We start from the raw sequence: 11,404 nt of genomic DNA, 5'->3' as shown, positions 1-11,404 counted from the left end.
ATGTACGAAGCGCTTAGCGTTTTGTTAATCCCGCCAAACCTTCGCGCGTTTCCTGGGGAACTGCCCAGCGCCGAGCTGTTACTCAGCAGGGCAGGGGTAACGGGAGTGGCCGGAAGGGCGGCGCTAGGACCCGGGCGCCACGCACGGGGCGCTGTCCGCGCAGCCGTCAATCAAGGCCGCCGCGGGGCTGGGCGTAGTGGGGCGGGGCCGGGCGGTCTTTACGCCTGCGCGAGGCAGCGCCGGGCCGCTCGGCGGCGCCGGGCACAGTTGGGAACCCGCGCCCGCAGCCGCTGGCCGCGCGGCCGGATGAAGGGGACGATGGAAGTGGAGCCCGAGGTGCTGCTGCAGGAAGCCCGCGAGAACGTGGAGGCGGCGCAGAGCTACCGGCGGGAGCTGGGCCATCGGCTACAAGGGTTGCAGGAGGCGCGGAGGCAGGTCGGAGGGCCGCGCCCGGAAGGGTGCTGTGGGCCGCGGGAAGGGCGCGGGGTGCTGGGCGGTGGGCGAGGGCAGTGAGGGCTCCAAGGGGTGGGACTGTACGAAAACTCTGAAGGGAGAAGGGAAGAGGCTCTGAAGGTGAAAGGAGACTTAGTAAGGTGTGGGAATGGGGGACGTGGGAGCTGGGGAGATCAAGGGGGAGATAAGTTTGACGGAGCGAGGAAGAGTGTGAGGAACGTTCCCTCAACTTTGTGGGGCAGTGATGGGAATGGGGTGGTGTCTGAAGTTGGGGAGAATGAAGGACCAGAGCAAAATCCGAGGGAATCACAGAGGGTGGTGATGAGTTAGGGGAAGTGGAGATTATTTGGGAAAATCTGCGGTGGATAGAGATTGATTTTAGAGAGCCTGAGGAAAAGGTGGGGGCAGTGACCTGGGGAGAGCAAACGGTGGAGACAAAAAGGACATTGGAAGGGGAGGACTAAAGAGAGAGAGTGGAGAGGTAGGGCTTGAGAACCAGTAGGGTTAACACTAAATGAATGGGATTTAGGCCTGAATAATATCTCATATGACCTTGAATGCGTTTAAAAAAATCATTTAGAGTAAGCCTGTTCTAGATGGTTTAGATTAGAATTTAAGGTGAAGGTGAAGCTATGTTGGATGGGCAGAAGAAGGAAAATGAAATGCTTGAGAGAGGGCCTACAAAGGCGTGGGAAAGGGGAAAACGGATTTAAAGAGAGGAGGACTGGAAGGAGAAGCTAAATACTTTCAAGTGGTGCAGTTAACTGTTCCATGGGGAAGGAGTTATCAAAGGTATGGGAAAGCCACATGGATTCTCCACACCCTCAAACATACAGAAAAAGATATAACCCACTGCCAATGTGTGACAGGACAGATAATCCTCAGGCTATTAACATAAGTGCTTAATAAATGCTTTTTGAGTGGATAGGATTCCATCTGCATTTCTCTAGATCACACTAGATGTTGTGCTAGGAACTCCCATACTGCACGGAATCTGAAAATGGTAGAATAGTGCCGTGATAACAGTGTCTTTGGATATTCTCATCATTAAGGGTACTCAACATGCATTGGGTTTTATATATTTTAAAATCCTTGTAGAGCTGGTGTAAGGCAGGCATCATTTGTATTTTAGTACCAGAACTGGGAGCAGAATCTAGATATGACTGTCTTGATTTGATGAATACTTTTCAAGGCCTTTCAATGCGCTCTTCTCAATTTCCCTTTGAAAACATCTGCATTATTCCTTCTCCTCTTTTGAAATGGAGGTTGTAAATCTAGGACATTGTTTAAAAAGAAAGAGATTAAAATACCTCTTATTATATCACTGACGTTTCAGCTAGTTAAGATATATTATGTATGAGCATGACTGTTGTTTAACTCTGCATCAGCAGTTAAGCAGTAGAGTTGACACGAAATGAATGAGGTTAGTACCTGGGAGTAGTTATTAATTTCTCATGTAATATTGGATACTTTAAAAAGAATTTAGTGTGACCCCATTCTGGATGATTTAGTGTTCAATTTCCAAGCCTATATTCTTTTACATTTTATATCCAATAATTTAAATACTGTACATACTTACCTATAATTTAGTGTAGTTTTAGTATGGGCTTTTGTTTTGTTTTTGAGGCCCATTGTCTCAGGCTTGAGACAGAAAACACCAAAAGAACATCCATCACAATTAGGTTACTGGTGACACTGCCTTCTAACTAGACTGAGTAATAGTGTAGTTCTCTTTTGTGAACCAGAATGTGTTTTGTGCCAATGCCAGTTACAACAGTGTCTCTCCTCAAAGCTAATTCTAGTGCATTGTGCATGTTTGGGTTTGTGGAATAAGTCCTCTGTCAACTTGCATTTTAAGGAAGGTCTGTGTTACAAAAATATTATCAAAATAAGCAGCTCCTTTTATTTGGTGGTTAGGGTCCCAGTCATTTTCAGAATAACTACATAAAATGTCTGACCGTTTAGTCAAAGATTTTGCATGGGGGAAGGATGGGAAGAGCAGAGAGGAAGGGATGCTACCTTTTGTCTATATTTTTTACTTGCTGATTTTATTTCCTTTTGGCATATACTTCTTTATTGAGATTTAATTCACATACCATAAAATTTATTCCTTAAAGTTTATAATTCAGCAGTTTTTAGTATATTCACAGAGTTGTTCAACCGTCATCACTGTCTAATACAAGAACATTCTCATCACCCTAAAAAGAAATCCGAGGCCTTGTTGTTATGACAAGAGGCCCATTCGCTGTTCTATGGTGAATGTATCTTGCTCTTGCTCTGTAAACCTATCTTGTCTTTCATCAATAAACTTCATTTCAGGCTTACAAAAAAGAAAGAAATAAAAAGAAAGAAAGAAACCCCATACTCCTAGCTGTCAATGCCCCCAGCCCCTGGCAACCACTAAACTATTAATACTTTCTGTCTATGGATTTGCTTATTCTGGACATTTCATATAAATTGACTCATATGATATGTAGCCCCTGTGACTGACTTCTTTGATTTAGCATAATGTTTTCAGGGTTCATCCATGTATCAGTACTTCAATCCTTTTTACGGCTGAATTATAATTGTTGTATGGATATACCACACTTTATCCATTCATCAATTACCGGACATTGGTTTCTTTCAACTTTTTGACTATCATGAGTAATGCTGCTATAAACATTTGTGTACAGCTTTTTGTGTGGATGTTTTCCATTCTTGTGGAATATACCTAGGAATTGCTGGAACACATGGTAACTTTTTGTCCAACCTTTTCAGGAATTCTTGGCATACTTTTTTATCTTTGCTTTTGTTTCTTACCCTTTAAAATCTTGCATGAAATTTGTCTCATATTAAGAAATCATGTGTATGAAAGTCTAGAAGGAAGAAGAATAAAAGTCTCTTTAAGTTATTCTGTCAAAAACAACTGCCAACATGCAGCAGTTTCTTTTGTGGTTAAGTTTGGGCCCTACCCTCTGTTTTCAGAGAAAAGGAAGTTCTATGTAGGAATGCAAGGGTTGTCTGTAACTCTTACCGTTTGAGTAAGTTAAAAGCTAAAGAGCTATTTGTTGTCTTCAGGAAATCAGATAATGTTTACAGCCAACCTGGCCTAGCTGATGTTGAAATCATTAAGAACAGTTCTCTTACAGCTCTCTGGAATCCTTGGTACTAAATGTAAATACCAAAGAAATTAACTCCCACTCTCCTTAAATATTTATTTGTTCATTCACTCAATAAATATTTATTGAGTGCCTGTTGTAGGTCTGAGATACTTCCAGACCTAGATACAGTGGTCAGGGAGATAGACCACTGCCCTCATGAATTTATTCCTTCCTTTTTCTTCTTGTGTGTGAGTTTTAGCATATTGTGTTTTTTAAGGAATTGGGTGGCTGATTATTAATTAGATGAGTACCCCTGAAAACAAAACAAATAAGAAAAACCTAAGTTCTTGTATATTTATTTTTAGATTTTGCTTCTGTTGTGTTTTTCATCATTGTCTTTTTTGCTTGTTATAAGTACAGATAACTGATCAAGATGTCACGTAGTGATGTCTGCTGGCTATTCAGGCATCACAGGGTGGCACTACTTTGATGACATTGCCACAGTCCAGGACCTGGTGCTTAAGCTTTGTTGGTGCAAAAGCTCCATCTTTGTACGTTATCAAAGGGGGATTAGCTTGAGGTACTGGAGGAGCCAATGGTGGGAAATGCCAGTATTTTAGTTTGTGTGCAGTTATAGTTCACTCTATAAAATGAATATGTGGGCTTTCATATGCCTTTTAGTTATGTGATTCAGTGCCTCTCAGAGCACTGACAAAAGCAAGTCTCTGCTCCTTCAGAGTAAATGGTCTGATCCTGGTACCTAATTAAGATACTATTTAGTGAGGGCCCAGCCCAGCTCTGGCCAGTGACGTCCCTTAGATCTTTGTTACTATGAATGTGGTTTGTGACCTGCAGCAGTGGCATCACCTGGGAGCTTGTGAAGAATGTGGAATCTCAGGCCCTACCTCAGACCTACTGAACCAGAGTCTGTGCTTTAGCAAGATCACCAGGTGTGAGATGTATACAACTTAAAAATTGAGGCACACTGCCTTAGAGTACACCATGACCACTTCATCTCTTTACTCATTTCTATAGTTTAATCTAAAGGTATATCTTCATAAATTGCTGTGGCTTATTCTCAAGATTAAAACATTGTTTGAAATATTAGACATTTGTTAGATAATTATAAAAAGATACACAAGTGAATGATTGACAATCTCAAGCCAGTGCTTGTCCCAGCATGTCTTAATATCTGTAATGTGACCATTTGATGGATGTCTTCTGTAGTATTTTGTTTTCATTTTACATTTTTTAATTTTTTTTTTGAGACAAAGTCTTACTCTGTCACCCAGGCTACAGTGTAGTGGTGTGATCTTAGCTCGCTACAACCCCAAACTCATGGGCTCAAGTTGGAAGTACAGGCACGTGCCACCACACCTGGCTAATAACTATTAATAGTATTCTTGATATTCCTAATGTGTAACACCAGGTTCTCTATAGATCATTATTCCTACAGGATTTGAAAACATGTAACATACTAGTTAAAGACTGGGACAGATACAGGACTCAGTGGAAAAAAAAAGTAAGTTATTTCAGAAAACCAAGACAGGAAGTCTTAGTAGTTTAGCAAAGAAAAGAAAGCTATTATTGCTCCTTTTATCTCCCACTTCCCCTTCTCTTACCCGTTTTCAAAACAGTACAAAAATCTGTTTGAATGTAATTTGTTACGGCAGTAGTACTTAAAATGTCCCTATTATAGTATTCTAAGAAAAGGTTAAATCTAAATTTAGGGAAAACCAAAAACATATGAAATAATTTAAAATAACCTATATTTCTATTAACAGAAACTGCATTTAATGTTTTGGTGTATCGTTCTGTACATATTCTGCAAAGTTGAGAGACTACTGTGTATGCAACTTTGTATCCAATTTTTTTCTTTTGTTTAGTGTATTATAAGCATTTATCAAGAACATTTTCCAGTGTGCGGCCTAAGATTAAATGCACAGGCAAATAGAATCTATTACTAATACATAGATACTTATGGAGCATTTGTTGGTGGTAGGCTGAAATTTATTGATTCAGATACCTCAAAACACCAGAAGCAAAACTAAATAATTGCAACCAAGTGGGGTAAAAAAAAGCTACATATACACAGTCATGTGTTGCTTAAGGATGGAAATATGTTCTGAGACTAGGCTGTATGTAACCTATTGCTCATAGGCTACAAACCTGTACAACATGTTACTGTACTGAATATTGTAGGCAGGTGTAACACAATGGTAAGTATTTGTGTATCTCGGCCAGGTGAACTGGCTCATACCTATAATCCTAGCACCCTGGGAGGTTGCGGCAGGAGGATTGCTTGAGGCCAGGACTTGTGGGTGACAGCCTGGTTGACAGAGACTGTGTCTCCAAAAAAAGGTATTTGTGTATCTAAACATAGAAAAGATACAATAAAAATATGATATTATAATCTCATTGTTTGGAGATAGGCTCTCTAAAAAATTTTTTAAAAAGAAATTTAAAAAAATATAATCTTATGGGACCACCATTGTATATGTGGTCGTCATTGACCAGAAAGTTGTTATATGGCACATGACTATGTTAGTGTGAGAAAGAGCACGTATTTATATTGGCTTTTCAGCCATCTTTTCACAAATTGTCTTTAAATATGACACACTGAAAGCTGCATGTTAAGTCCAGAATTCACCTGAAATACAAGAAGAGGTCGAAAATTGAAACAAGCATTCTGAATCAGTATTGTTAAACTCAGTGATGTTAATTAAAAAGTGTGTGAACATCAGAGGTATGTTTCTGTGTAGATTTTTTTTTCAATGTAGATTGTAATGTATGTATAGTTTTGATAGAGAAGTTTTTTTTTTTTTTTTTGAGACAGAGTCTCACTGTGTCACCCAGGCTAGAGTGCAGTGGCATTATCATAGCTGACTGCAACCTCAACCTCCTGGGCTCAAGCAATCTTCTTGCCTCAGCCTCCCGAGTAGCTGGGACCACAGGTGCTTGCCACTATGCCTGGCTAATTTTTTTCTATTCTTGGTAGAGACAGCCTCTTACTCAGGCTGTCCTCAAACTCCTGACCTCAAGCGATCCTCCCGCTGTGGCCTCCCAGAGTGCTGGGATTACAGGCATGAGCCACTGCGCCTAGCCAAGAACTATTCTTATTACCTGGTAAATATGACTCATTTGCCATCTAAAAAGCCAAACAAATGTAGGACAGCCTTTTATTATTGAGGGCTATCAGTGAATCACTAATATTTGCAGTTATTTTACTTGTCTCTATTAGCCATGAGAAGCTGAGAAAGTCCACTTTCCTGATCTTCAGTTTCCTTATTTGTAAAATGAGGATAAGGATAGTGCCTACTTTACCTGCCCAGCATGGGAATTAAAATGAGGAATGTATTTAAAGTGCTTAGCACAATTCCCAGGACATAGAAAATTTTAAATTAATATTGGCCACAATAATAATACCACTAAATATTATTGTTATTCAGGGTAGCATCCTCTACTTCTCCAACTGACAACTTATTCTTTAAATGTCTCCTATTCTCTTTCCCAGCAGAATGCCCTTTTAAAGCTCTGATGACAGTTTGTGGTTGCCCCACTTATGTAAGAACTTAATACATTTTATTATAGTTACTTGTGCATGCCATCTCCATTACCAGAAAGAGAGTTTTTGAGGTCAGGGCCATGCCTTTATAACCCCAATTCCTGGCACATACTGACCTTAATAAATGTTGAATGAGTGCCTTTATGAATGTTGTGGGTGTACTTTTGCAGGCATTCTTCTTAGATTGTCTGTGGTCTTGATTATATGCAGCCTATTCATTAATGCAGAATATCAGGAATTACACATTTTTTTTTTCATATGGTTTGCTTATCTATTGCTGCATAATAAACTATGCCAAAACTTAATGGCTTAAAAAGCAACCATTTTATTTGCTTACAATTCTGGAGGTTGACCAGGGCTCAGTTAGGCAGTTCTCCTGGTTTTGCTTGGCAACACTCTCGTGGTTGCAGTCAGATGGCAGCTGAGGCTGGAATGTCCAAGACAGAATGTTTGCTTACATCTTGGGAGCCTTAGTATTAGCAGGACTCAGTTGGAACGCTGGCATACCTGGGCCTTGGTGCCAGTCTTACTCCCTTTCTCCTTCTTTCCCTCTCTTCCTCTATCCCTTCTGTTCTTTTTGCCCCTTCTTCCCTCTTTCCTCCTCCTCCTCTTCTTTCCTCTCCCCTTCCGCTTGTCCTCTCCAGCAAGATAGCCATACTTCGTTTGTGGCTTAGGGTCTCCAAAAGCAGAAGTTGACAAGTCTTCTGAAGGCTGAGTCCTGGAACTTGCACAGCATCAGTTTCTCTCTGTTGCTATGCACATGTGACTACATTGCTGGTCACAAGCCCAGCCCAGATTCCAGGGGAGAGGACTGCACAAGACCATACAAGACCATGAGTACCAGGAGATGTAAGTTCCTGATTCACTGGGGGCCACTAATGTAACAGACTACCAAATCATAGGATATTCTTTTTCTTTTTGAAAGTTTTCAAATAAGCATTAAACAAAGAAAAAGCTTAACTATAAGAGGAACAAGAGGCAATGTAGCTCTGCTTACAAGTCCATGTTTGAGTCAGACTGAATTCAAATTCTCTGCCACTTGACTAGCTTTGTGATATGAGCAGATTCATCTCTCTCACTCTCACATGTTACAGATACTTTCTTCACTGAGTTCTGGTGGAATTTAAACGAGACCATAAGTACCTGGCACACAGTAGGTATTCGGTAGATGATAGCTACTGCTATATTGTTACTGCCAGTATTGTTAATGACTAATATCTTGGTGTCAGTGCAAAGACAAATAGCTGAGGTAGTGCTTTTTGTATGAACTGAGAAAAAAATTTTCTGTTAGCTTCTTTAATTTCAGTTGACTATTTTATATCTTTGCTTTGTCTTTTTTGATTAGTATGTTCTTGTTAGTTAATAGTTTTTAAAGCCAGTCTCTAATTATAAAGTAGTTTTAGTTTCCTATTAGCAAAGCAATTAGGAAAATAAATTCTTAGATTAAACCTGGAGAATAAAAATTCTCCTATCAAGTCATGGAAATGCATGTTTTAGAGAAGATAGTGGAGGGAGATTCTAGTTACTTAATTTCCTGAAATACAATATTATATTAATATAGCAACTGTATATTGCCACAAGACTGGAAGTATCTTAAACCAGGTTCTACGTACATAGATTTTATGACTTTTTAGTAGCTAAACACTGGAGGACAATGTATCAGTCCCTGTTGTTTTGGAGGGTTGTGAAGGAAATATTCCCTAGGCTTTCCAGTGGCTTAGTACTGAGGTATAAACTTGATGAATTTTTGGCATTTTGTGAGCTCATCATGTTAAAACTTTAAAAACAGTTGCTTTGGGGTTAAACTCAGTTTTGGTGGAAACTTTGTTAAGTTTTAGTGTTCTGTTACACTAGAGATTTTAGTGGAACATTATTTCAGAATATTATTAATCAACATAAACAATGTATATTAGTTTGCTTTTTGAGACCTTGACTGTCGGTTGTATTCCCCTTAAATCTACTTTGTTACAAACCACCACAGTTGTTTTTTTCTCTAGATAGCTAGGTAGCATTCGAGACTGATTGTTTGTCTACCACACAATTCTTTATACAAGGGCAAGAAATACATGTTATAGTAGGAAGAGTCTATACATAATTTACAGAGTTACCTGGAAACTCTTTAAAATGTGATCTTTAAGTACTAAAACAGCTTAGTCTAGTGAAAGAGCATAGTGTTTGGAATCAGTGTTTTAGGCACTATGAAGCCTTTGATAAAGTATCTTGTTTCACCTTCACTTTCTTCAGCTGTAAGCAATACAGAGCCACCTCTCAGTTGTTGTGAAGATTTATTGTGTTAACAATGAACACACTGGACCATTGGTATCACATCAATTATGAAGAAGTTCACTCAGCAGTAAAGTCCGCGTTTTTAAATTGGTTTCATAAGGCCAAGCAAGTGAACTTGATTAGTTACATAATTGGATTAAAGGTGACTGGGCTTTAAAACTGTGAACTATTTCAGGGAGAAGAAAATGATTCCAAGGTAGTATCAGGTTTGAAATGGCAATGGTTGGGATTCTATGAACAAAAGGGACCACATTTATAATGAGAGCACAGGAGGTAGGTTTGGAAATGGACTCTCTCTTCCCTAGCTCTCTCACTGCTTTATGTTCACATACTTCCTTTTTTTCTGAGGTTCTGAAACAAAAACAAAACATAGGCTCTGCAACTGCTGAAGGAGCTTTTGAATTCTTTCAAAAGAGGAAATTGACTTTACCTAACCAATATACTTCCTGTGTATGCTGTATCCGTTAAAGAGCGAGATAGGACCTTGGTGATATAGTGCTCAACTGCAGAGTTTCCTCTTGATGGTAGTGGTTTAAAATGTATTACAATGCTCTGACACAATGTCTTCATTTATTCTGGTATCTGTAATGTGTGTACAAATCACCTGAGGGTTTTGTTAAAAATACAGGTTCTAATTTGGTAGTTCTAGATGGGGCCTGAGATTCTGCATTTCAAAATGGTTATATGTTAAAATCATAAAGCATTCTCTCTCCAGTTCTTTTAAAAAGTTCTTTAAAACACACACGATTAACTTTTTAAAAACTAATCATGTGACAGATTAGATTAACTTCTTTTTTTTATTCGACAACATTCATTTATCAGTTGCTATGCAGGTAAGGGCCCAATTCTCAAGGATCCCACAGTTTGCGTGGTGAACCAAATCAAGTACATTTTAGGTTTATGGCCTTTTTTTCTTGATTTTTTTTTTTTAATTTTGACTTGGATTTATTTCATGAAAGTTCTCTGGTAACTACAGAGTTAGTTAAATTAGAATTTCTCACTTTCTTTATGATTTAAGGAATTCTAACTGCACAAATATCGTTGTAATTACATTAATGTCAAAAGGAGAGAAAATTGTTTCTGTGATCTGCTCACCCAGCAAATCAGGCTGTTCTTTTTTTCTGTATTAGTCCTTGGGCATGGGCATATATATATATATTTTTACATGGTTATAAACATTGCTGGAAAACAATATTCTGCTTTTTAAATTTAATATTAGAGAATGAATAGAAAACTTTCTAAATTTCTTTATTAACTGTTGAAATATTGTCCTTTATTCATATTTTGATATGTTCTCTCTTGGTAGATTTTTCTTCTACTTCAAACTCTATTGTTAAGAGAAAGTTAAGGCTAGGGTAGTAAACTGTGTTTGTTTTTCTATGTTTTTAAATGGGGCTTAAGGGGCATGGTGCATTGTGGCAGCCACAGCCACAGCCCTGTGTTTGCTTTATTTTATTATTTTTTATTTATTTATTTATTTATTTATTTTGAGACAGAGTCTCACTCTGTTGCCCAGGCTAGAGTGCTGTGGCATCAGCCTAGCACTCCTGGGCTCAAGCAATCCTTCTGCCTCAGCCTCCTGAGTAGCTGGGACTACAGGCATGTGCCACCATGCCCGGCTAATTTTTTCTATATATATTTTTAGTTGTCCATATAATTTCTATTTTTTTTTTTTTTTTTTAGTAGAGACAGGGTCTCGCTCTTGCTCAGGCTGGTCTCGAACTCCTGAGCTCAAACGATCCACCCGTCTTGGCCTCCCAGAGAGCTAGCTGTGTTTGCTTTAATTCAACTCAGTGGCTTATAGTTAGAATTTTCCTATTAAGTGAGAGAAAATGAATTGCATGTTACCTGAATTCTTAGCTTTTTTTTTTTTTTTTTTGAGATGGAGTCTTGCTTTGTCACCTGGGCTAGAGTGAGAGCCATGGTGTCAGCCTTCCTCACAGTAACCTCAATTCCTGGACTTAAGCGATTCTCCTGCCTCAGCCTCCTGAGTATTTGGGATTACAGGCACATGCCA

General features: G+C 39.0%; 1 protein-coding gene across 1 annotated transcript in view; it reads left to right on the top strand.

The window, feature by feature from the left end:
* The first annotated feature begins 274 nt into the window (after positions 1–274).
* The window catches only part of CRLF3 (cytokine receptor like factor 3), a 32,801-nt gene continuing 21,671 nt past the window's right edge, over positions 275–11,404 (top strand). Inside the window, exon 1 of the mRNA XM_069482280.1 lies at positions 275–435. Coding sequence (XP_069338381.1) covers positions 307–435 — 129 coding nt within the window. The 5' untranslated portion in view covers positions 275–306. The remainder of the gene's footprint in view (positions 436–11,404) is intronic.

Source organism: Eulemur rufifrons, chromosome 9, assembly GCF_041146395.1.
Source record: "Eulemur rufifrons isolate Redbay chromosome 9, OSU_ERuf_1, whole genome shotgun sequence".
In the NCBI taxonomy this organism is placed as follows: Eukaryota; Metazoa; Chordata; class Mammalia; order Primates; family Lemuridae; genus Eulemur; species Eulemur rufifrons.
The sequence above is the reverse complement of the archived record's forward strand: the minus strand, read 5'-3'. Positions and strand labels throughout refer to the sequence as shown.